General features: G+C 44.6%; 1 protein-coding gene across 1 annotated transcript in view; it reads left to right on the forward strand.

Moving 5' to 3' along the window:
• The window catches only part of ephb3a (eph receptor B3a), a 45,504-nt gene extending 24,489 nt beyond the window's left edge, over positions 1-21,015 (forward strand). Inside the window, exons 5-15 of the mRNA XM_036985602.1 lie at positions 976-1,311; positions 1,840-1,964; positions 2,511-2,667; positions 3,573-3,681; positions 3,941-3,993; positions 4,922-5,044; positions 6,875-7,122; positions 13,504-13,719; positions 14,385-14,534; positions 16,421-16,614; positions 19,028-21,015. Of these exons, the coding sequence (XP_036841497.1) occupies positions 976-1,311; positions 1,840-1,964; positions 2,511-2,667; positions 3,573-3,681; positions 3,941-3,993; positions 4,922-5,044; positions 6,875-7,122; positions 13,504-13,719; positions 14,385-14,534; positions 16,421-16,614; positions 19,028-19,142 (1,826 nt within the window). The 3' untranslated portion in view covers positions 19,143-21,015. The remainder of the gene's footprint in view (positions 1-975; positions 1,312-1,839; positions 1,965-2,510; positions 2,668-3,572; positions 3,682-3,940; positions 3,994-4,921; positions 5,045-6,874; positions 7,123-13,503; positions 13,720-14,384; positions 14,535-16,420; positions 16,615-19,027) is intronic.
• Positions 21,016-25,768: the final 4,753 nt, after the last annotated feature.

The following is a 25,768-nucleotide window of genomic DNA, read 5'->3' on the forward strand; positions in this document are numbered from 1 at the left end:
ACGTCGGGTGCCCAGCATTTCAGACTTTGTGCCCAATTAGATGAGGCCACATTCTAAACTGTGCCAGTCTAATTGGATAGGACAGAGCATGTGTGTGGGGGGAGGGGGGGGGGGGGGGGGGGGGGGGGGGGGGGGGACTAGCTCCACTTAGGACGAACAGGCAGAGGAGCTGAACTGAGTTGGTTGAGATGCGTGAACTGACACACTCTGAAAGCATTACCTCGCCATGTGCTGCTGCCGTAGTAGGTGTTGTCTGAGTCGGCTTTGAGAGGGGTTTGGGTTTATATTTCCCCCCCCCCAGCCTCTGTAACTGGATGAAAGAAACATTGTGCTTGCTGCTCCAGCTGTCCCCTGTAGCATTTATCACACCTTACCCCGATTTCACACCGTTCTTATTTAAAGAACTCGTCTCCATTTGAGTAACACTGTTCCATAGGTATACACCACTATGCACCACCGCTGTGCAATGGATCATTTCAATTCAGATCATCGCTATTTTATGGGTAATGAATCACGTTTCATGAATAGTGATGTTTAAGTCAAGCGTGGCTTGGATATGGTTTATATTCGCTGTATGAATCCTGCTATTTATTTCGTCATGTATATAGCAGAACATATTTCTACTTTATGGAATGAACTCCCAATTGCTATTTAATGGGTAATGATTTATTAAGTTCCATGAATTATAATGTTGGAAGTCATGCATGGAATGAACATGGTAAATATAACATAAATGAAGACTTCTGTTCAATTCAGTATGTGCTGGAGATCATATTTCTCCACCAGAAAGTGGACAGTTGTATGAACTTTATGGACCCAGGAAGATAAGCCCTAATTGGTATCTTAGTAAGCAAATCATAAATGCTTAGAGTGGGGTTTGAAGACTTTGGTTTTAACAGTGAGGTTCTACAATATTAGCCTCTATAAGCGGTGTTCAGAGGACATCACTAACCCGTATGTGGCGTTTCTGTCCAGCCGTGCCCTCGCCACCTCAGAACGTCATCTCCACGGTGAACGAGACCTCGATCGCCCTGGAGTGGGAGGAGCCGCTGGACGTCGGCGGGCGGGACGACGTCATCTACAACGTGGTGTGTAAGAAGTGTCAGCGCGACCAGAGCCCGTGCTCGCGCTGCGACGACAACATGGACATGTCGCCGCGCCGACTCGGCCTGACCCAGAGGAAGGTGGTGGTGAGGAACCTGCAGGCGCACACCCGCTACAGCTTTGAGATCCAGGCGGTCAACGGCGTCTCTGGGAAGAGCCCCGGTGCACCGCGATACGCCACCGTCAACATCACCACCAACCAGGCCGGTTAGTATCGTCGTGACGCTTTGTCAGCGCTTAACGTTAGCAGCACTCAACATGAATAATTGATATCGGCACTCACTCTCACCTCACCACACGACGACACACCACTCAAGGTCACCACTGTAAGTAAAGTAGCTACCTACCACTTAACATCGCCTCTCTGACTACACGACGACACACCACTCAAGGTCACCAACTTTTACCACTCAACTCAGGTTAGCAGCAACAAAGTCATCTACTTTCTACCGTCTCATCTTGTTCTCAGGACTGGTGCTTTGTGTGAGTTTATGGCCTCAGTGTGTGTCATTTCAGCTTAGTACCAAATCAATCAACTGAAATGTCATGGAGAATGGTCAGATAAATGTCATGGTAAGAAGTCAGATAACCGTAAACAACGCTCGATGAAGAGCTTGTACACTTTGCTAATTTCATTTATACAGTGGAACAAAAATGCTCTTAACATATTCAACATGAACGCTTGCATTTCTTTTTACTTATTTTACATCAGCCTCTTTTGTTGTCCAATCACAGCACCGTCAGCAATACCCACAGTGCACCTGATGAAGTCAACGTCAGACACCCTCAGCCTGTCCTGGCTTCCCCCAGAGAAACCCAACGGGGTCATCCTGGATTACGAGATTAAGTACTACGAAAGGGTAAGACACTGTTTTATAGCCTGGTCCCAGATCTGTTTGTGCTGTATAGCCCACTCCGATTGCCTTTTTCCCAGCCTCTAACCTGGTCCCAGATCTGTTTGTGCTGTATAGCCCACTCATAGGTGTTGACTATACAAGCACAAACGCATCTGGGACCAGGCTCACTGTTCTCTGATTCAACCATGATTTACATTAGGAAACATGTGTGTTGTGATGTGTGTTGTTTTCTTCAGCAGCATCAGCATCATGTGCCCGATGGACATAGACATGCTGCTCATATAGAAAAGACTATAAACCAAATTAACTCAACTACATCAAGTGAATGCTGTCCCTTTTTTTTTTTTAAAGAAGAAGAATTTAGCATTTTTTCGATTCTAATCCATGGGTTCCTCAAGGTTTTCTTGCTTCTAGGGAGTTTTCCTTGTCAGTCTGCCTCTGATTTCCGTCTAAGCTGTGTTACTGTAAAATCATGTGACAGCTGCTGATGTTTAAAGGGTTTCATAAGTACATTTGTTCGATTGGTTGATTGATTGATGTGTTCCATAGGGCCAGGCCATGTCACACACAGTGACGGCCCAGCACAGCTCAACCCGTGTGGAGGGACTGAGGGCTGCCACTCCCTACGTTGTCCAGGTCCGGGCTCGCACTGTGGCTGGCTACGGACACTACAGTATCCCTATGGACTTCAGCACCTCCATACACAGTAAGCATTTCTCTCTCTCTCTCTCTCTCCTCCTCCTCCTGTGCTCCTTCGTTGTCTCATTCTTTCTCTCTGTGCTCTGTGTCGAGCTCTTCCTCCCCATCTGTCTCTGTGCCTCTTACTTTCCCTCTGTCTCTCTTCCTTTTCTGCCTTCACTAGTTCATTGTCTTTTTCTCCTCCTCTTTCTGTCTCTCTCTCTCTCCCTTCACTGTTTATCAGTATCCTCCACCATTGCTAATGCCTTTCATGTTTTTTTTTCACCGGTGTTTCAAAGCTTTTCTATGTTCACTTTAATAAGTACAATCCACCCAAGTAGTGAAAGAACACTGAAGAAGCCATTTGAAGAAGTTGTCTGTTTTAAAATAAAAAGAATTGCTCTTAATGGCTGTGTGATATTTCTACAGTCTATTACAGAAGCAGATTAATGCAGGATTAATACATGTACAAACATTGAAATAAAATGTTGTGTTTTTCAATATGCGTGTTTTCTTTTTCTACCAGAGTGCATAGCTTTTTGGAATAAGTAAGTAGCCTTGCACAAGGCTTGGCTTCTAGGAGCAGCAGCCAGTCTCCTGTTTCTGTAGCGTGAGGCAGCTTGATGTGCAGGACGCTAGTCTATCGCAAGGCCTTAACCACAATCTGATTCAATGCTGAGTGCCAAGCAGAGACGCACTGGCCGGGGATCGAACTCCCAACCTTCCAATCGCAGGGCGGACACTAACCACAAGGCCGCTAACCTTGTGTCTAAATGAAAAACTAAACACAGATTGTAATACAATTCACATCCCATTTATTTTGTTTTGGCATGAATCCGATTCCATATTTCACTAGCTGTTTTTTAAAAAGAATTCCTCAGTGACATTTCAGGTGTTTATTGTTTGTTTATCATTGTTTTTTTTATTCCTCAGGTGACCCTCAGAAATCGGTGCAGGACCAGCTGCCGCTCATCGTGGGCTCGGCGTCGGCCGGTCTAGTGGTCATTGTTGCCATTGTGGTCATGGCCATAGTTTGCTCTAGGTAAAAAAAAATGTTTTATGTATGTATCTATGTATCTAACACAGGCCTTTTTGGTCATTATTTGGCAACTTCTTGAATCCTGAAAAGCCCTTAGAAAGGCTTAAGCCAACCTTAGCATTGTTCCATTCTTCCAATCCCGACTGTCTGAATACAATCTGTTATCATCCGCTTGTTATTTGAAAGCAGCCTGTGGAGTGCCAGCCAGGAATGAGGATTGATCATACGAATGAGATTGTGCGTGTGTGGTCCTTGTTTGCAGGAAGCAACACAGCGGTTCGGAGCTGGAGTACACAGAGAAGCTGCAGCAGTACGGTGAGCACTGGGGGAGAGTGTGTGTGTGTTGGGGGAGCGGGTTGTATATGTGTGTGTCTTTGGGGCAGGGGGTTGTGCTTTTGTGAGTGTGTGTTTGGGGAGGGTGTTGTGTATTTGTGCAGCAGCGGTACGGTGAGCACTGGGGGAGGGGGTGTGTGTTGGCGGCAGGGGGTTGTGTGTGTGTTGGGGGAAGAGGGTTGTATGTGTGTGTGTTGGGGGCAGGGGGTTGTGTGTTGGGGGAAGAGGGTTGTATGTGTGTGTGTTGGGGGCAGGGGGTTGTGTGTTGGGGGAAGCGGGTTGTATGTGTGTGTTGGGGGCAGGGGGTTGTGTGTGTGTTGGGGGAAGCGGGTTGTATGTGTGTGTGTTGGGGGTTGTGTGTGTGTGTGTGTGTGTTGGGGGAAGCTGGTTGTATGTGTGTGTGTGTTGGGGGCAGGGGGTTGTGTGTGTGTGTTGGGGGAAGGGGGTTGTGTGTGTGTGTGTTGGGGGCAGGGGGTTGTGTGTGTGTTGGGGGAAGCGGATTGTATGTGTGTGTGTTGGGGGCAGGGGGTTGTATGTGTGTGTGTTTGGGGAGGAGGTTGTGTGTGTGCGTGCATGTGTGTGCATACTATACAACTCTAATCCTGAAGAGCTGCAGCTTCTGTGGTCCTTTTTTCAAACCAAGACGGTAAACCACCTGATTGAATGAATTATTCAGTCATCTGACCAAGGCAGGAAACTGCATTTGCTCACAGAAAACCATGATTATCTAGATCAGGTTTATCAACCCGCTCTTCAAGACTCCCCGAGCTGTGTGATAGATATGCTCATATGCTGTTCATGCTTCCAATTTCAGACCAGTCATGACTGTATTATAGTCTCTCAGTGTGTGTTCAAGACCTGGCGAAAAACATATGATGCAATCCTCCCTTCATTCATTTCATCTCTCTAGTTTCCCCGGGGGTGAAAGTATACATTGACCCGTTCACTTACGAGGACCCCAACGAGGCCATCCACGAGTTTGCCAAGGAGATAGACATCTCGTGTGTGAAGATCGAGGAGGTCATTGGTGCAGGTAACCAATATAGCTAGTTGTTGAAGTTTCGTCTTTTTTTTTGTTTGTTTAAGTGTGTTTTTTCAGGGGGTGGATCAGCTTTAATATTGCAGATCGATTGCGGCTTCCATCAATGTAATTGTCTACATCATTTCCAATCCCCATATTTTTTGTTTAGATATAGATTATATATACCTTTATTATGTTCTCCTAACCCTACCATCCCTCCCCTAATTGGAGTAAACTAATGGACAACAACACTTAGGCTTCTACTTCCAGCTTATTCATACTATATACATTTTACGGACACCAAACATTTTACAAAATGTGTCTTTTGTATGTTTTTAGTCCCGGCCTTCAGCTCCACTCAACCCCTCCCATCTATCTCTGAACACCATCCAGTCCCAGCCTTCAGCTCCACTCAACCCATCCCATCTATCTCTGAACACCATCCAGTTTCTATTTGCCACATATTTTTTGACTGTGCTGTGATGCTTCACAAAAGTTCTGAACCTTAGATTCTACATATTGTAAATTAAAGATAACATTTTTTTTGCTCGAGTATTATGACGTTATTGATCGATTGACTATGCCTTTTTAAAATCACCCAGCAGTTGCTATTTGCAGTGTTAGCTCCAGGTAAATTCTTGCAATTCTTCTGCCATTCCTGAACCCGTGTCCAAAAACAAGCTACGTATGGATAGTACCAAAACAAATGATCTAATGATTCTGTCTCTTCGCTGGAAAATCTGCAGAGCCGGGATGGTTTTATCCCCCATAATATATAACATTCTATTGGTTGCAATAATTTTGTACAACATTTTAATTTAAAAACTTGAGTTTTGAATCCAGGGTTGTTTTGTGTATCAGTTCATAAACCACGTGCCATGGAATTGGTACATCAGAAATCTCTTCCCAACTATTATGCAATCTATATGGCACAGCTGTCAATTTTTTGGTCCTGAAATGAAACTGGTTTACTTTTTTAATTTATCACCATTTTCTTCAGACAATTTTGGTCTTTAATGCAGGGTTGACAGACAAGTTCCTTACTTCTCCCCCTTCCACTTTCCTCTTCCATTTTTGCGTTAATGCTGCAATTAGTTGGTTGTAATTTTAAGTAGAGCAGACATTTCCATATATTTTTGTTAGCATCATGTGTGACATAACTATAATTTTCAAAGATTATACCTTTTTTAGTGTGGCCTTTTTGAAATGTGGATTTTAAGGGGTAGGCTTTTTTAGAGTCGATTGTGTTTTGGGGAGTGGTCAATGTTGGGGGGGGGGGGGGGGGGTTGGTTGAACAGGATTTGTGCTGGGTGGGCAGTGTGTGTGTTCAGAGGATGGGCAGCGGTTGTTGAGGGGGTATGTGCATATTGGAGGGGGAGTTTGGAGTGTCTGCTTCTGTCATCCACCAAGTCTGCTGTTTCTTCTCTAAGAGCATGTCGTCTATCTCCTAACTTCAACCTTGAATGCCTCCTTTGCTTTCCTCTCTTTCTCTTCTTTCTCTCTCCTTTTCCTTTTTAAACACACAACTTTTTACCAAGGCACCAAAACCCCCAAGCTCCTCATCCGTCCCCTCTCCCCCTACACCGGTCCCAGGCACCACTCCCGGTCGCAGGTTGATCTTTCCGTCCCTCAATCCCTCCCCAACCTCTCAGACCCCTGAGCTCTCGCTCTCTTTTCCTCCCCTCCTCACAAACTCCATCCCTTGCTCTTTTCCTCCTCGTCTTCCTCTTCTTCCTCCTCAGTTCAAACCAGTAATGCTCCCTCCCTCTCCCTCACTCCCCCCCCCCTCCCCAATCCACACTCCCTCCTCCACTCCTTCCACTCACTCCCTTCCCCACCCAGGTGAGTTCGGGGAGGTGTGCCGCGGGCGCCTGAAGCAGGCCAGCCGCCGTGAGGGGGTGGTGGCCATCAAAACGCTGAAGGCGGGTTACACAGAGCGCCAGAGGCGGGATTTCCTGGGGGAAGCGTCAATCATGGGCCAGTTCGACCACCCCAATGTGATCCGGCTGGAGGGCGTGCTAACCCGCAGCTGCCCCGTGCTCATCATCACCGAGTTCATGGAGAATGGAGCGTTGGACTCCTTTCTCAGGGTGAGTGAGGCTGACACCAGTTGTGGCGACGTGAGGAATTGTACATGACAACTCTGGTTGATATTGATAGCCGAGGAGTTGCATACTGTTTAAAATCCCAAGGCTCATGGAGAATGGAGCGCGGGGCTCCTTCCTCAGGGGAACACTGACTGAGTTGTGATGATGCATGGAATCATACAGGACATATTCAATTGATATCGAGTCTACTCTACCGAATCAAATCCTGGAGTCACGCATTATCACACGTACTGTGCGACAACCTACTCACCAGTGGAGGCTTTGAGTCGTACCGAACACACACCAGTTATGACAATCCGTGGAACCGTTCCTGACCCCTCTGATGAATATTGATAGCGGCTGTGCAGAAAATCCTAAGACCTGCATAGTTATACACAATACAGCTGACGGATAGGGATTCTCCTGCACAAAACCATTGATGGAGCTACTCTTTGACTGTGCTACGTAAAAGCCTGGGGACAAGCACAATTGCACATAGCACCTCCTACACATCAGTGGATGCTGAACAAATCCGCGGGGGGAGTTGAGAACTTCTGCAACTTTCGAGAGTTCTATTACATGACACCTACTGTAATGACAGTGGGCGGTGTACACACACAGCAATGCTCTCTGACTCAGTTAGAGCTCGTTTTGAGTTTGTTTTTATTTAACCCATATATGACCAGGTACAGTGGGGCAAAAAAGTATTCAGTCAGCCACCAATTGTGCAAGTTCTCCCACTTAAAAAGATGAGAGAGGCCTGTAATTTTCATCATAGGTACACTTCAACTATGACAGACAAAATGAGGGAAAAAATCCAGAAAATCACATTGTAGGATTTTTTATGAATTTATTTACAAATTATGGTGGAAAATAAGTATTTGGTTAATAACAAAAGTTTATCTCAACACTTTGTTGGCAATGACAGAGGTCAAACGTTTTCTGTAGGTCTTCACAAGGTTTTCACACACTGTTGCTGGTATTTTGGCCCATTCCTCCATGCAGATCTCCTCTAGAGCAGTCATGTTTTGGGGTTGTTGCTAGGCAACACGGACTTTCAACTGCCTCCAAAGATTTTCTATGGGGTTGAGATCTGGAGACTGGCTAGGCCACTCCAGGACCTTGAAATGCTTCTTATGAAGCCACTCCTTCGTTGCCCGGGTGGTGTGTTTGGGATCATTGTCATGCTGAAAGACCCAGCCACGTTTCATCTTCAATACCCTTGCTGATGGAAGGTTTTCACTCAAAATCTCACGATACATGGCCCCATTCATTCTTTCCTTTACACTGATCAGTCGTCCTGGTCCCTTTGCAGAAAAACAGCCCCAAAGCATGATGTTTACACCCCTATGCTTCACAGTAGGTATGGTGTTCTTTGGATGCAACTCAGCATTATTTGTCCTCCAAACACGACGAGTTGAGTTTTTACCAAAAAGTTATATTTTGGTTTCATCTGACCATATGACATTCTCCCAATCTTCTTCTGGATCATCCAAATGCTCTCTAGCAAACTTCAGACGGGCCTGGACATGTACTGGCTTCAGCAGGGGGACACGTCTGGCACTGCAGGATTTGAGTCCCTGGCGGCGTAGTGTGTTACTGATGGTAGGCTTTGTTACTTTGGTCCCAGCTCTCTGCAGGTCATTCACTAGGTCCCCCCATGTGGTTCTGGGATTTTTGCTCACCATTCTTGTGATCATTTTGACCCCACGGGGTGAGATATTGCGTGGAGTCCCAGATCGAGGGAGATTATCAGTGGTCTTATATGTCTTCCATTTCCTAATAATTGCTCCCACAGTTGATTTCTTCAAACCAAGCTGCTTACCTATTGCAGATTCAGTTTTCCCAGCCTGGTGCAGGTCTACAATTTTGTTTCTGGTGTTCTTTGACAGCTCTTTGGTCTTGGCCATAGTGGAGTTTGAAGTGTGACTGTTTGAGGTTATGGACAGGTGTCTTTTATACTGATAACAAGTTCAAATAGGTGCCATTAATACAGGTAACGAGTGGAGGACAGAGGAGCCTCTTAAAGAAGAAGTTACAGGTCTGTGAGAGCCAGAAATCTTGCTTGTTTGTAGGTGACCAAATACTTATTTTCCACCATAATTTGTAAATAAATTCATTAAAACTCCTACAGTGTGATTTTCTGGATTTCTTTTCTCACTTTGTCTGTCATAGTTGAAGTGTACCTATGATGAAAATTACAGGCCTCTCTCGTCTTTTTAAGTGGGAGAACTTGCACAATTGGTGGCTGACTAAATACTTTTTTGCCCCACTGTAAGTTGACTGAGAAGACGTTCTCATTTACAGCAACGACCTGGGGATTAGTTAAAGGGGAGCGCAATGAGCCAATTGGAAGCTGGGGACGATTAGGTGGCTGTGATGGTATGAGGGCCAGATTGGGAATTTAGCCAGGACACCGGGGTTAACACTCTTACTCTTACGATATGTGCCATGGGATTGTTTAGTGACCACAGAGAGTCAGGACACCCGTTTAACGTCCCACCTGAAAGACGGCATCCTACACAGGGCAATGTCCCCAATCACTGCTCTGGGGCATTGGGATCTTTTTTTTTAGACCAGAGGAAAGAAAGAGGGCCTCCTACTGGCCCCCACCCAACCAGGACCAACCATGCTTAGCTTCAGAGGCAAGCCAGCAGTGGAATGCAGGGTGGTATGCTGCTGGTATGCTGCTGGCTCTTATTAGCCGTTATCCTTGATGAGCTCTTAGGAATGACGCACTGTCCATTCTTAGGTCATCGTACTATAGCTTACATAAGGTGTAGCTCCTTTCCTTTAAGAGTAAACCAAGATCCCGCCTACGAATCAAAAAAACAACAACCCAGATTTAACCTTTAACCAGGAAAGACCCTAGAGGTTAGAGACAAGGTTAACGTAGTCATTCACAAATGATCTCTCTCAGAGGACGATGAGGAAGCTTAAGACCATGCACCACAGTGCAATCTCCATAGCCCTCCTTGTCTTATCTCATCTTGTGACTGAAGAGCAGCTTCTCACTCCTTCTCACGCACTCCTCTCAGTCAGATGTCCATCCAACCGCGTGTGTGTGTGTGTGAATCATGGATACACTCTGCCGTGATCTAGTGATGGCCCGCCAAACTATTGTGCCTGACTATGGGATGCAGGCAGAACAACACACACACACAACACATGCATAACAAGAACAAACATGTTTGCACGTAAGGACAAACACACACACACACACACACACACACACACACACACAGCATATGTTTTACTATCCTTGTGGGTACCTAAAATTCATTTCCATTCAAAATCATGTTTTCCCTAACCCTAAACCTAACCCCTAACCCTAATCTAACCCCTACACCTAAGCCCTAAACCTTAACCCATAACCCTAACCCCTAAACCTAACCCCTAAACCTAATTGTAACCCTAACCCTAATTGTAATCCTAAACCTAAACTCTAAGCCTAAAATAGCCTTTGTCCTTGTGGGAACCAGGGAAATGTCTCCATTTTACTATCCTTTTGGGGACTTTTGGGGATTTTCGGTACCCACGAGAATAGTAATACAAGCCCCCTAACAGGCCTTAACCATCTATGCCTGTTATGAAGCATTTTGTTTACATATCCATCCAAACTTGTTTTCCTGTCAAACTAAATTTGAGTGTAGAGTACAAAACACAATGTTTACATATTTGGCATGTTTGGAATGTTCCCCTCCTGAGTTGTTGAGAAACAAACCTCGATTTCCAGGCTCCCTTGTGAGACTTGGAAGTATGGCATCCAATTAAATCAAACTTTATTTGTCATAAATGCTTACTTAACTAACAATGCAGTTTAAGAAAGAGTTCCAAATCAAATCTAATTTTATTGGTCACATACACATGGTTAGCATATGTTAATGCGAGTGTAGCGAAATGCTAGTGCTTCTCGTTCCGACAATGCAGTAATATCTAACAAGTAATCTTAACAAATTCACAACAGCTACTTTATACACACAAATGTGAAGGGATGAATAAGAATATGTACATATAAATATATGGATGAGCGATGGCCGTGCGGCATAGGCAAGATGCAGTAGATGTTGTAGAATACAGTATATAACATACTGTTAGGAAAATACTTACCAAATAAACTAAGGTAAAAAGTAACACAATAAAATAACAATACCGAGGCTAAATACAGGGGGTACCAGTAGCGAGTTAATGTGGAGTGGGTCTAGGGTATTCAGGATGATGCTGTTGGTGTGAACCATGACTCGCCTTTCAAAGCACTTCATGGCTACCGACATGAGTGCTACAGGGCAGTAATCATTTAGGCAGGTTACCTTCGCTTCCTTGGGCACAGGGACTATGGCGTTCTGCTTGAAATATATAAGTATTACAGACTCTGTCAGGGAGAGGTTGAAAATGTCAGTGAAGACACTTGCCAGTTGGTCCACTCATGCTTTGAGTACACGTCCTGGTAATCTGTCTGGACCCGCGGTTTTGGGAATGTTAACCTGTTTAAAAGTCACGCGCACATCGGCTATTAAGAGAGTTATCACGCAGTCGTCCGGAACGGCTGGTGCTCTCATGCATGAACAATACTAATAAGAAATGGGACTGATTATGTATTGAAGCTGGTAATAGAAATATAATTTCTAGAACAAAAATGCCCATTCAAGTCATGGAGCCATGATTTTCCATTCTAGTTTTTCTAATTCTGTGGAGCTGTAGTGAGGGTAAGCATAGTTAGCATGGCACCATCAATGTAACGCTCATTTCCTTTCAGTCAAGACTGGATCACGCAGAAAAAGGTTGAACCTCTTGTCGTTCTGTGAAAGGACAATTGAATTCTAACTGTAACTAGTTGACAGCGGACTTTCCTATTCACTTTCACGCTGTTTCATCTGCAGTTACAAACAGAAACACACATACACACAGCACAGCACATGGAATTTAGTTATTAAATATCCATTTAAATTATTAATCTTATTAGATGGGGTCAGACAGCTTGAAAAGTTTGTCTGTTGCAGACTGACAGAACCAGTCATGGATGGTTATGGCATATGTCATGATTATGTTTATGTAAGCTTAGGGACTGACTGACTGACTGACTTCATCTACCGATTCCCTCTCTCTCTCCCTCCCCTCTTACCTTTTCCTCACCCATCTCCCCCTTCTCTTTCTCCCTCCTCTTACTTTTTTTTTCTCACCCATCCCCCCTTCTCTATCTCTCCCTCCTTTCTTACTTTTTCCTCACCCATCTCCCCCTTCTCTTTCTCCTTCCTCTTACTTTTTCCTCACCCATCTCCCCCTTCTCTCTCTTCTCCCTTCTCTCTCTTTCCTTCTTCTTCCTTCTGTATTTTTCTCCCTTTCCCATTCCCCTCTATCTACCCTCCTCCCTGTCTGCATTACTCCTCTATTTCACTACCTCACTCACCCCCATTCCCCTCGATCTACCCTCCTCCCTGTCTGCATTACTCCTCTATTTCACTACCTCACTCACCCCCATTCCCCTCTATCTACCCTCCTCCCTGTCTGCATTACTGCTCTATTTCACTACCCCACTCACCCCCATTGCCCTCGATCTACCCTCCTCCCTGTCTGCATTACTCCTCTATTTCACTACCTCACTCACCCCCATTCCCCTCTATCTACCCTCCCCTGTCTGCATTACCTCACTCACCCCCATTCCCCTCTATCTACCCTCCTCCCTGTCTGCATTACTCCTCTATTTCACTACCTCACTCACCCCCATTCCCCTCTATCTACCCTCCTCCCTGTCTGCATTACTGCTCTATTTCACTACCCCACTCACCCCCATTGCCCTCTATCTACCCTCCTCCCTGTCTGCATTACTCCTCTATTTCACTACCTCACTCACCCCCATTCCCCTCGATCTACCCTCCTCCCTGTCTGCATTACTCCTCTATTTCACTACCTCACTCACCCCCATTCCCCTCGATCTACCCTCCTCCCTGTCTGCATTACTCCTCTATTTCACTACCCCACTCACCCCCATTCCCCTCGATCTACCCTCCTCCCTGTCTGCATTACTCCTCTATTTCACTACCCCACTCACCCCCATTCCCCTCGATCTACCCTCCCTGTCTGCATTACTCCTCTATTTCACTACCTCACTCACCCCCATTCCCCTCTATTTACCCCCCCTCCTGTCTGCATTACTCCTCTATTTCACTACCTCACTCACCCCCATTGCCCTCGATCTACCCTCCTCCCTGTCTGCATTACTCCTCTATTTCACTACCTCACTCACCCCCATTCCCCTCTATCTACCCTCCCCTGTCTGCATTACCTCACTCACCCCCATTCCCCTCTATCTACCCTCCTCCCTGTCTGCATTACTCCTCTATTTCACTACCTCACTCACCCCCATTCCCCACCCATACCTCACAGCTGAATGATGGGCGCTTCACAGTGACCCAGCTGGTGGGCATGCTGCGTGGCATCGCGTCGGGCATGAAGTACCTCTCGGACATGAACTATGTCCACCGGGACCTCGCCGCCCGCAACATCCTGGTCAACAGCAACCTGGTGTGTAAGGTGTCCGACTTCGGTCTGTCCCGTTTCCTGGACGACTCATCAGTCGATCCTACCTACACCAGCTCTCTGGTGAGTGGTGTGGGAGGGAGAGTGTGAGTTGTGGGAGGATCTGCTTGTTGGCTTGATCTGTGTTTATATGGTATGTCTATGTTTGTCTGTGTGATTGCTTGTTTGTTTGTTTATCTTTGTTTGTTTGCAATTTTGTGTGTAAGTGTGTGTGTGCTCACCATGTGTGGTCTTTTTGTCACTCTGCAGTCTGTATATGAGAGTATGGTTATCAGTGTGTGTCTGCCTGTGTGGGTGTCTCTGCCTGTGTGGGTGTCTCTGCCTGTGTGGGTGCCTGTGTTTGGGTGCGTCTCTGCCTGTGTGTGGGTGCGTCTCTGCCTGTGTGTGGGTGCATGTCTGCCTGTGTGTGGGCGTCTCTGCCTGTGTGTGGGTGCATGTCTGCCTGTGTGTGGGTGCGTCTCTGCCTGTGTGTGGGTGCGTCTCTGCCTGTGTGTGGGTGCGTCTCTGCCTGTGTGTGGGTGCGTCTCTGACTGTGTGTGGGTGCATGTCTGCCTGTGTGTGGGTGCGTCTCTGCCTGTGTGTGGGTGCATCTCTGCCTGTGTGTGGGTGCGTCTCTGCCTGTGTGTGGGTGCGTCTCTGCCTGTGTGTGGGTGCGTCTCTGACTGTGTTTACTCCATCGCACAGCATGCTCCAATGTAGCAACCCTGCCTCTCCCTGTGTCTCTGCAGGGAGGTAAGATTCCCATCCGCTGGACCGCCCCCGAGGCCATCGCCTTCAGGAAGTTCACCTCGGCCAGTGACGCGTGGAGCTACGGAATCGTCATGTGGGAGGTGGTATCCTACGGAGAAAGGCCCTACTGGGACATGAGCAACCAGGATGTGAGTTAGTTATACGCACTGAACAAAAATATAAACGCAACATGTAAAGTGTTGGTCCCATGTTTCATGAGCTGAAATTAAATGAAAGATCCCCGAAATGTTCCATACTTAGAAAAGGCTTATGTCTCTCAAATGTTGTGCACAAATTTGTTTAAATCCCTGATAGTGAGCATTTCTCCTTTGCCAATATAATCCATCCACCTGACAGGTGTGGCATATCAAGAAGCTGATTAAACAGCATGATTAATCACAGGTGCACCTGGTGCTGGGGGGGGGGGGGGCAATAAATGTCCACTAACAAATTTGCAGTTTTGTCACACAACACAATGCCACAGATGTCTCAAGTTTTGAGGGAGTGTGCAATTGGCATGCTGACTGCAGGACTGTCCACCAGAGCTGTTGCCAGACAATTGATTGTTTAATTCTCCTACCATAAGCGTTGTTGTAGAGAATTTGGCAGTACGTCCAACTGGCCTCACAACCGCAGACCCACGTGTATGGCGTTGTGTTGTCAAGCGGTTTGCCAATGTCAACGTTGTGAACAGAGCGCTCCATGGTTGCAGTACGAACCCGCCTAGTGGGCCACCCATCCATAGTTTAGGGCCAATTCGTTGATTTCAATTAACTGATTTCCTCATATGAACAATAACTCAGCAAAGTCTTTGAAGTTGTTGCATGTTTCGTTTAATATTTTTGGGTTATACTCTCTGCCTACTCTTTAGATAGAGTCTTCCACAACACTCGCATGCTACTTATTTATGTATTCCATTATGTATTCATGGTATTGATTTGATAGGGACAGTGCACATGAATCAACTATTTTCAGGGTGAAAGTCAATGTTAAAGAACCGGAGTTAGCAACAAAGCTTATTTTAGTCCCTTTTAATAAATGACCTAAAATGAAGTATTGGTAATGTGTTAGCCACTGTTTAATTTCAGGAGGGCTCCTTTACATTGCAGTGACATTGCAGCCTCTACTTTTAGCTTGAGCTTGACAGTTATGCCTAAGTGTGTTTTTATCTTCACTGTGCAGGTGGTCAGTGCGGCTGTGTGCCTGGGTTGCCGTTTTTTTTACATTTTATTTTACTTTATTGCCTCCTGCCACCCCTATCTACACCTGCATCTTCACCCCACAGATATTTACTACGGCAGAGTAGTAAACACACACACACACACACTCTCTCTATCCCCGCAACACATCTTACCATCTCACTGGGCTTCTACCTTATTAATAAATAGAGAACGATGATGCTCATCCAAACGTGTTGTATTACTACTGCAGCTAGTTTCAATAGAGCAGCACAGAAAAGTGGGAATAGTATAGGAGAGATTTTGTAGTATCCCCGGAGGCACATTTCCATTGCAGGAAGATGTCATTCGAATACATACAGACAGCATATGGATACGAATAGCTTCCCTGTACAGAGAATAGAAACATGTCGTAACAAATCAAATGAGAAAACAAGGAAAGTTGTGGAGTGCAGTAGAGAGATTCATTATCATGATCAAAAAGCACAACTGCTTTTGTAGCAAGCAGTTAAAAATGCATGCGTTAAAGTGAAGGTATGAAAATGAGTAAAGGGAACTGAAACATGTCGTAACTATTCAATGAGTGGACATCTACAGAGGTTTATTTTATTCCACCGTGAATTGTAATGTAACATTCTCCTTTTGAATTGCCAGATTTTTTTTGGAGGGGACCCGGAATATTGTATTATATCACAACATATTCTATCGCGTTGTAGCGTGTCATATTGTGCCGCAGAGTATCGAAATTGTATTGTATGTTGTTGTGACACATCATATCATATTGCATTGCATCGCAAGATATATTGTGTTGCATTGTACCGTACTGTATATCATATTAACCCTTTTACTGTCTGTAGGTGATGACTGCTGTGGAGCAGGACTACCGCTTGCCCCCTCCCATGGACTGCCCCATGGTGCTGCACCAGCTCATGCTGGAGTGCTGGGTGAAGGAGAGGAACCTGAGGCCAAAGTTCTGCCAAATCGTCAGCACCCTGGACAAGCTTCTCCGCAACGCCGCCACCCTCAAGGTGGTCACCAGCACATACTCAGGGTGAGTGGAGGGGACTGGAAAGCGTTATTTTTGATTTGCACAACAAGACCGGTGTTAAGACAAAGTAACAAGGCAACAGTTTCAAAATAAGTATATACGAGTGTGCAGGGGAGATCAGAAACCTAAGAGATTATACAATCTTTATTGTTGGTTTGATTTGTCGTTTTGGGGTGCGATCAACAATATCGACCGGGGTTAGTTGGCCCTAAAATGTACAATGAGTGTACAAAACATTAGGAACACCTGCTCTTTCCATGACAAAGACTGACCAGGTGAATCCAGGTGATCCCTTATTGATGTCACCTGTTAAATCCACTTGAATCAGTGTAGATGAAGGGGAGGAGACATGTTAAAGAAGGATTTCTAAGCTTTGAGACAATTGAGACATGGATTGTGTGTGTGTGTGTGTGTGTGTGTGTGATTGAGGGTGAATAGGCAAGTGCCTTTGAACGGAGTATGGTAGTAGGTGCCAGGTGCACCGGTTTGAGTGTGTCAAGAACTGAAATGCTGCTGGGTTTTTCAAGCTCAACAGTTTCCTGTGTGATTCAAGAATGGTCCACCACCCAGCCAATTTGACACATCTGTGGGAAACATTGGAGTCAACCTGGGCCAGCATCCCTGTGGAACGCTTCCGACACCTTGTGGAGTCCGTGCTCCGACGAATTGAGGCTGTTCTGAGGACAAAAGTGGGTGCAACTCAGTATTAGGAAGGTGTTCCTGATGCTTTGTACACTCAGTGTATGTTTAATGCATCAACTGCTATGTGGCAAAGCTCTGGATCAGCTCTGTTTACCAAACAAAAACCGCAAAATGATCATGTTCCCTCACTTAACAGCTCCTCTCTTGAGCCTCAATAGAGAGCGATGGTAATGATGTCTTTTTTGTAGGCACTAACTCCACCATGGCTCATCGTTTTCTTTGGAAAGACGTCAAAAGTAAGGTCCGTGGTAAACACAGGCTTAGGAGACCTATGAGAATCTATGAGATAATCTTCATTAGCTAACGTCACTTTTTGTCAAATTTGAAGCATTTATGTTGTCCAAACAAACACACAAAGCACATAAAGGCTTCATAATTCATATAAGGTCATGTTCACTGACCAATATTATCTCAAAACGTATAAGATCTCTAATAAGCCTTTCCCCCAAACTCCATTCTTTCCCCATTCATTTCCTCCATAGGAACGGCTGGACGAACCAGAGGTTACTCATTACCGTTTATTTTAAAAAATTTTAGGACTACAAGCCGGCCAGCTCTGTCTTCGTTTCCGCGTTTCACTGTCGCAGCATTACCCCACGGACGATTCCCATTGCAAGGAGTGGGCCTAATTTGCGTGTGGAAACATAATGACTGACCTAGGTTTAATTCCCTGTGCTCTTGGCTGTCTCTTAAATGTAGGTGATAGGACAGAGACAGAGCCGGGGCTGCCGATGTGGAAACAAACTACCGGAGGGCTGAGGTGATGGAGTGTGTGTAATAAGGCAGATTCAGGAGAAGCTAAAAGAGAGGAATGTGTTTAATTAGGTTGCTAATTAGCTTTTTTTATGCTCCAAGGGAGGCCAAGCCATTTGCTTTGATGGGTCGAATGGGGAGTTGTATGTGTATGTCAGTGTGTCTGGCATGTGTTATGCTACATATCACTGTATGCAGATGGCATGCGGATGATTGATTTATGGCCTCATCTGTATGTGACAGCCACAGAGGGAGAGAGAGAGAGTGAGAGACCCCTATCAAAGGTAGTGCACTATATAGGGAATAGGGTGCCGTTTGGGATGCAAAAAAAGACAATGTAGCATTCTCAGAAGGTAGATGAAGGAGATACTAGTTTTATTACAACCCCAGAACGATGAATTGATTCTGCTCAGAGGTTAAATTGGATTTTGTAATTGGTGGAACTGGCTTCTAAAATAGGTTGTCTTTTCCATGATCGGTATCAACACATATGTGATCGATTCTCACTGTGTGCTGCTACGTGTGCTGTGTGCTGTGTGCTGCCTCCCATCCTCAATGTTGTTGCCAGCGTAATACTATACCTAAACACAGCAGCATTCTTCCATCCTGGTCCTGGAGAGCCGTCAGGGTATGCAGGCTTTTACCAGATGATTATTGTAAATACAAATGTGTTCTTAACTGACTTGCCTGCTTAAATAAAGTATTTTTTATTAACCTTTAATTAACCACGGTTAAAATATGTATATTTTAAATAGTAACAAGCCTAACAAACCTAATTCAACAAATCAAGGGCTTGATGATTTGTTGATAAGTTGAATGCAATGCGCTACCCTGGGTTGGAACAAAACCCTGGGTCTCCCAGGGTCTCCACTCCAAGACTAGGAATTTAACAAGACTGGTCTAACAATTTGTACTCTTGAAAGAACCACCTGTGACTGATCTTTGCCTCTCTTGTTGACAGGGATCTTTTGCGGATCGGGGGGACACTGCCTGGCCACCACAGGAAGAGTCTAGACAGCAGTCAGAATGATATAGTTCGACAACAGATGAGCACGACTCTCCCCATCAGGGTCTAAGGTTTGGGTCTGGACCAACAAACCAACAAACAACCAAACCAGAGACAGCATGGCAAACTGGACCCACTAGAAACTACCTAGGAACTCTACTTGCAGAGCCCAATGGATGAATTAATGACCCTACCTAGACAAAACAAACATTGTCTACTGTAACTAGACAAAACATTGTCCACAGGAGACAAAAACGTCTACTCTACCTAGACAAAACTAACATGGAAAAGGAAGTCTCGACTTTGGACAGCTTCAGTAGGGCACCATAGAAAATAGACTTGCGAAGCTTGTGGATAACCCATCATTGATGTTGAATTGAATTTGTGAACCGTCCATTGACAGAAAGCCAAACTCCCCCTCAGGTTGTATTTGCATGTCTGCATGTGCTTTCTGGGATGTGTTCTTTTCCCAAAATGTTTTCCATGCCTCTTATCGTTGACTTTGACCATGGATGGGAATGGGCATGGATACTGTGGACTTCGACGTCTGGAAAGGAACGAGGGCAATGGTGATGCAAAAAAGGCTTGTTCACACATGGGACTTTAAGGATGGGTTCGATGGATTCTAAATGAATGTGGGCACCTGAAAGATTGTATCCCAGTGCCCATGGCCAGAGAACCTGATTTTAGACGTCTATAACAATTGCTGTTTTTTTTATTATATCTGGTTTCATCCACTTTCTTTTAAATGTGGTCTTCCATGTTCCTGGGGGGTTTTGGTTTCATGGTGCTGTATGTGTTGTTATGTGTCCTCTTCACCTACTCTGGATAAAGGGGGTGACTGAGAAGGACTTGTCTGACTGTACAGGACACACCGTCGTGTGCAATGCCATGCCAAAGTGGAACTGTTGTGGATGAACACCATGGAAACAAGAGACGACGGTTCCGCATAACTGTTACTCTACAGACATATGCCATATTTTCATACTCTTATTTTATTCAACTATGCCTTGTTTTGGATGCTAAGTTATTACTTATTGTTAAAAAAATATATGTATATAATATTCACACATTAAACTCAATACACTAAACAGTGAATTTAATGATTAAACAAGAATCAAATATTTTACGGAGGCTGTTGCTCGTAGGAAAGGGTTAATGGTGAACAATAGCTATTTCTAGTCACCAGTGCTGGCTCACATTTTCAACGTGTCAGTACAGTTGTCAATTCCATTATTCTGGACTAGCTGCTGATATCTTAGCCTGGGGCTCCAGTCCCTTTGTGCCTCAACCAACTCCTCTCTGTGTTCATCCATTGTCATGCCTAACATGTTTGGCCTGACAACGGTAGTCAGGGGAGTTGGCTAAAGCACATACAGTATGGAACCAGACTGTTGATGTGTCAGATCTATTCTTTAGTCAAATGTGTCAAGGATCAATGCAAATAAAAAAGGTCACCATTGAGATAATAACTATGTGACCGTAACATCAACCTGACCCACAAAATGTTAATGTAGTTTGAATTATTCAGTTAATTACTCGTTTTTTTTTTTTTTTAAGTACGACCAGCTGTCAGCATCAATCTCTCACATTAACACTGCCGCTGTGCTATAGCTATTATATGATCCCCATCCGTACTACACCAATCCGCTCAGAGTTCATCTTCACTTCACCCTCTGGCCTCCGTGTGAACCCTTGTTTGGATGTTGGTTGCTGGTGAGAGGCAACATCAAAAGGAAAATTACCGTTTAAAGGGGCCATGTACCAGGAAAAAAAAGAAAATCTATGTGAAAGAAGAAAAATACGAAAATGTATGTCCGTCAGTGCAGACTTCTTTCTGTAAGAGTAAGATGTATGGAATTGTAAAAAAAAAAATGAACAAAATACACATTTCTCTTTGAGTATTTTTACGATAATCATATGCAAATAAATTATTAAAGTGATCTATGGTATTCTCTTTGATTTCTCCGCGGGTCCAGCAGAAAGTCATTCCATGTCTTCTCTTCTTCCAGTTGTAGGACGAACAGAGGAAATAGCAAGTACGTTCAGCTTTTAGGAATATCATATTAGTTATAGAACCCATTCACTTTTAAGCTTAATCAAAGACCAGTCCACACAGCTGATTAGTGAGAAAGCAGGACTATAGATTTGCCCTCCGTCGTTGGAGAAGCTTCAAAGAAGCAAGATACCCTGGCATCACTCTAAAGCTGGTACTGTGTCTTTGTGCATTTTTTTTGGCAACCTGTACACAATCGCATCATGCCACATCGGTTTTCTCTTGTCAATATTGATGAGCGGAGCTGTCACCCGGCAACACGCTAGCTGTGGAGACTGATGTTATGTTCTTATTGACTGCGTTGAAACGGATCCTCACGGAGGGTTCTGAAGCCCTATGCATATTTAGGGATTTCTTTGGACTCAATGTTGAGCCAGCAGGCATAGGAGAATCTCCCTGAGGAGAGATCAATGGTGACTTGTCCGTCCTCCTCCGATATGTCCTTGAGAGGGTAGACATACTGTATTTTTACTAGGCCCATCAAGAGAGACATACCATATAGAAACCATATAGAATTGTTAGAGATAACTTGCTACTGTGTCCCAGTTCATAAACAACATGGGGATCGTCATTGAGATATATGGGTCAGCTCTGGCATGAATTCCATCTTGTATATAATTGGTATCAGTATATCTGTGTTATAGTGTGGCTTGTGGGGAAGATATGCTTCTTCTACTATAGCCCACAGTAAGTTGCATGGTGACGGACATCTCTATACATTGATGGGAGACAGCCTATTCATATACAAGTGTAGGATCTTAATTTGATCAGTATTGTTGCAGAAACAGGATTTGAACGTTTAGTCCATAATGTTGCTTGATCGGTGGTTAAAACATTTGCTTGTCCAAAATTAGGCTACATGAAAAGAAGGGATTGGAACTGAAATTGTTAAGCTCTGAACCGAACTGTAATGATTTTTTGTTCCGTTCCCCTGTTCCTATCTGCAAAATAACTTCCAAACCGGTTCAAACCCCCTTCAAAGTGCAGGTTTACATTGTTATTTTCTGTTCCTACATCTAAACCTCTAAAATAAAAATGTTTTTAAATTATCTCGACATGAAATGACTTCGCAATCAGTGAGGATAGAGCAGTTTGCTATGGAGTGGACAAGCAATAGTTGTTTTAGCCTAGGCAGTGCATGGGTGCTATCAGCTGCCTAAGCTTGGGTTGTATACATACACGATGGACAGCAATTTGTCTAGGTGGGGAGAGAGGGTGGAGGAGGAGGCTTGGCGTGAAGAGCTGGACATCTCGTTATGACATGCATTATCTGAATTAGGCTCACAGAATTATACCTATGGAGGAACTTTGAACGTCTTCAAACTTCCATTCTCTACCGTGCTTGACTTGGGATGGAATACGTGCAGGAGCTTTTTCCAAGTCCGTCCATTAGACTATGTTCACCAAATTTCACACATTACATTATGCTATCGAGACCTCTGATTATTCCCTGTTAAGGGTATACACATTTTCCATGACTTCTCCATGACTTTTAACCAAATGTCCATGTTTATTATTATAGCCTACATGAAAATGTAAGCATTACTGACACTGGAATGCTGTTGTGTCTGATCCCATGTCGACCTACCACCTCCTGCCATTGTGCCCTTGATCAAGGCACTTAGCCCCACACATAGAACTGCACTGTTGTCAACCCTCCATTTGGAGATCTTCTGGGTGTGCAGGCTTGGCTTTTGATCCAGCACTGAAACACCCAAGTCTGCTTATCAAGGTCCTGTTGATCAGCTGATGTTTAGGCTACAATGTGGTTAGACCAGGGCTTGAACAAAAGCCTGCACACCCAGTAGCTATCCTGGAGGATGGTAGCCACCCTTGTCTGAAAATATTGTAACATTACAGCCAAATACTTTTGAATTTATAAAATGAGTCCCTCCTTCAATAAATCAGGGATCGAATGGATAAGGTAGGCTCCTGCAGCCTACACCATCACAATAAATCCATTATTTATTTTAGACAGGTCTAAAGGTACATGACAGGAAGAAAATGTAGTCTATTTCAGAAGAACAGTGGGGTACACTAGTTTATTTAGATTTGCTTAGAATTTCGTGGCATTTATTTTATATGATTTTATTGTATGAAGAATACAATTGAATATAGCTGAATAAAATAGAAAGGATATTTTCTCCAAGCGATTTGAGGGAGTGCGCACATGCGGCTATTCTGTGTTGAGGGGTTAACAAAGAAACAGGTACTCCTATTTGCTTAATTTAGAGTTATTTATGCAACTTTAGTTGTGATACAAACGTTGGGCTATATGTTTTCATTTTGGAATACAGTACATTATAAGGCTGCAAGATGCGACTCCAATGATGATTTGAAAAAGGTTGCATGAAAGGCATGAGCTCCGCTTTGTTATTTGCACAGGCTGCACACACTTCATCAGTCTCTCATTCACAATTTGACAAGCACTTGATAATGCCCAGAATTTCCCGGCAGCATGTCCTTTGTGTGTCCGTAATGCCCCCTAAAAAAAATCCATGTCTTTTGCAGCCAGTGGTTGTGGTGCCCTTGGGCTAAATATAATAATTATTATTCCCTTCACATGGCTCTCTCATATAGCTTTATTCTTGTTACATTTACAGAAGTATTCGGACCCTTTGACGTGAGACTCGTAGCAAAGAAGAAGACTACTAGTACTGTAGCTGTTGCTTCATAGAGGCTCTTCAGTGCACTAGCTCTTCAAAGGAGAGGGCATTGACTTGCTATTGGCTTCAGACATTGTGTATGCTTGATATTGACTAAGACCAGTAGTGCCCGTAGTGGGATTTCGCATTCTATTTTTCTACAATCTCTCAGGGCCACCATGGACTAGAAATCTTCAATCTTCCATCGCTCACTTAATCCCACTGGGAGTGTCTCGGAACTCATTTTTTATTCTCCAATTTAATGCGAGATGACAGCAAGCTCACAGGAAAAGATGCGACACCATCCCCATATTACAGACTATTAGGTAATGAGAAATCAACTGAGACAGTTCATCCATAGATTTTAATGAGTGTGCTTGATGGAGTAAAAATGGAGGACGCGGCACATAGATGACAGTCAATTTCAGGGCAATTTATTTCCTGCTTACTTGTCGTATGCTCATCGATGGCCAGACACTCGTGCAGTAAAACGTCAAATCCTCACATCACCAGTGTGATCCTATGATAAATGTGAGATTAACAACTGACAAGCTCTTGTACTTAATACTGTGTCTACATGAGACTGCGTGTGGGGGAAGGATAATCATCCACACACGTGCCAGCATGTACCCACGCTCAAACATGTATCCAAACGCAGACAAATACATACATGCACACTTGCTTGCACATGCACACACAACGCACACACTCCCTTCCCACCCGCACACAGCCACACACACACACACATAAAGCACACATGCCATCCCTCCAACACACACCCACCCTATTCCACTCCCCACTCCCCACACACACAGATACATCCCCCAACCCCGGCCCCCACATACGACCAGTGGATTGGCAGTGACTTCCCCCTCTCTCATGTATCACCTTCTGATTTCACCGGTACGGTTTCTGCCTAAGCTCAAAGCACTCATTTGCCATTCTGTCCAAAGCAAATGTAATGTCTCCAATTACAGGAGGCTCTGCAAGCAGGCAGATTTGGGGCGAGGTCAGAGCCAGAGTTTGCTACGCATCAGGGCATTTTAACAGAGTAGCGATTTTCTGCTGGTGGGGCAGATGATGGTGTCTGTACGGCCCCATCAGTGGAAAACTACCCCCTTTATGTAGAAAACGAAAGGTTGCTTGGCTGAAAACTGCTGGGATAGTCACAAAAAGATCTGCCTTTCAACTATGCCTGCTATCTCTCTGTCAGAGGAAACCTCAACACAGCAGATGAAAGGTTGTATCAAGGAGGACGGGGAAAAGTTGACAGGCGAAGTTGTTGGGAAATTGCAAAATGTTGCGGTATGAATAAGGCCCATACACTTTTATTATAGTGATCGCATCACACACAGAAACATTGTTGAGGTGAACCTTCATACCGCTAACGAACATAGGGATGGATTCAAACCTTATCGCAGAAGGTCCGCGTTATAGCTCGATTGAATTGTAATAATTGTAATAATTCTTAAAATTGTATAATTGTGACAAACAAAAATAACCTAAGCAATGCTGCCAAACATTTCCCTGTTTTCCTGTCTTGAAGTCAACCCAGCAACTCCCAGCAGCCTTTGTCATTAACATCCTTAGTTTCCAATGTTTTCGCATTAGCATGACAGTGCACTTTGTGTTCGGCCGGTGAGGCTGAGGAGGCATGAAGCATGTGTGCCAGTGTTGTGATCTGCTAAGAGGCCACCTAAGCCTACCATTGATCCAATTGGTGTCAATGCTCCAGAGGGCCTGAGTCTGATGGACAGGGTGCCGGATGCGCATCAGAATGTGCCTGGGGGGGACGAAGGGGGTCATCAGAAAAAGAAAAGAGAGAGAAGGATGAAGTGGTCTTGTGGTAGAAGTAAAAGTAGATACGTTTTGATCATTGGTCTCTGAATATAAGTGAACCTATGTGGTTTGTTATTTGACGCTTGCTCATCATGGCTCGAGGGATGACACTAATTCACCGATCTACACATCATGTGGAGCTGCATCACAATTATG

The sequence above is a fragment of the Oncorhynchus mykiss genome, chromosome 8 (assembly GCF_013265735.2).
Source record: "Oncorhynchus mykiss isolate Arlee chromosome 8, USDA_OmykA_1.1, whole genome shotgun sequence".
NCBI classification, from domain to species: Eukaryota; Metazoa; Chordata; class Actinopteri; order Salmoniformes; family Salmonidae; genus Oncorhynchus; species Oncorhynchus mykiss.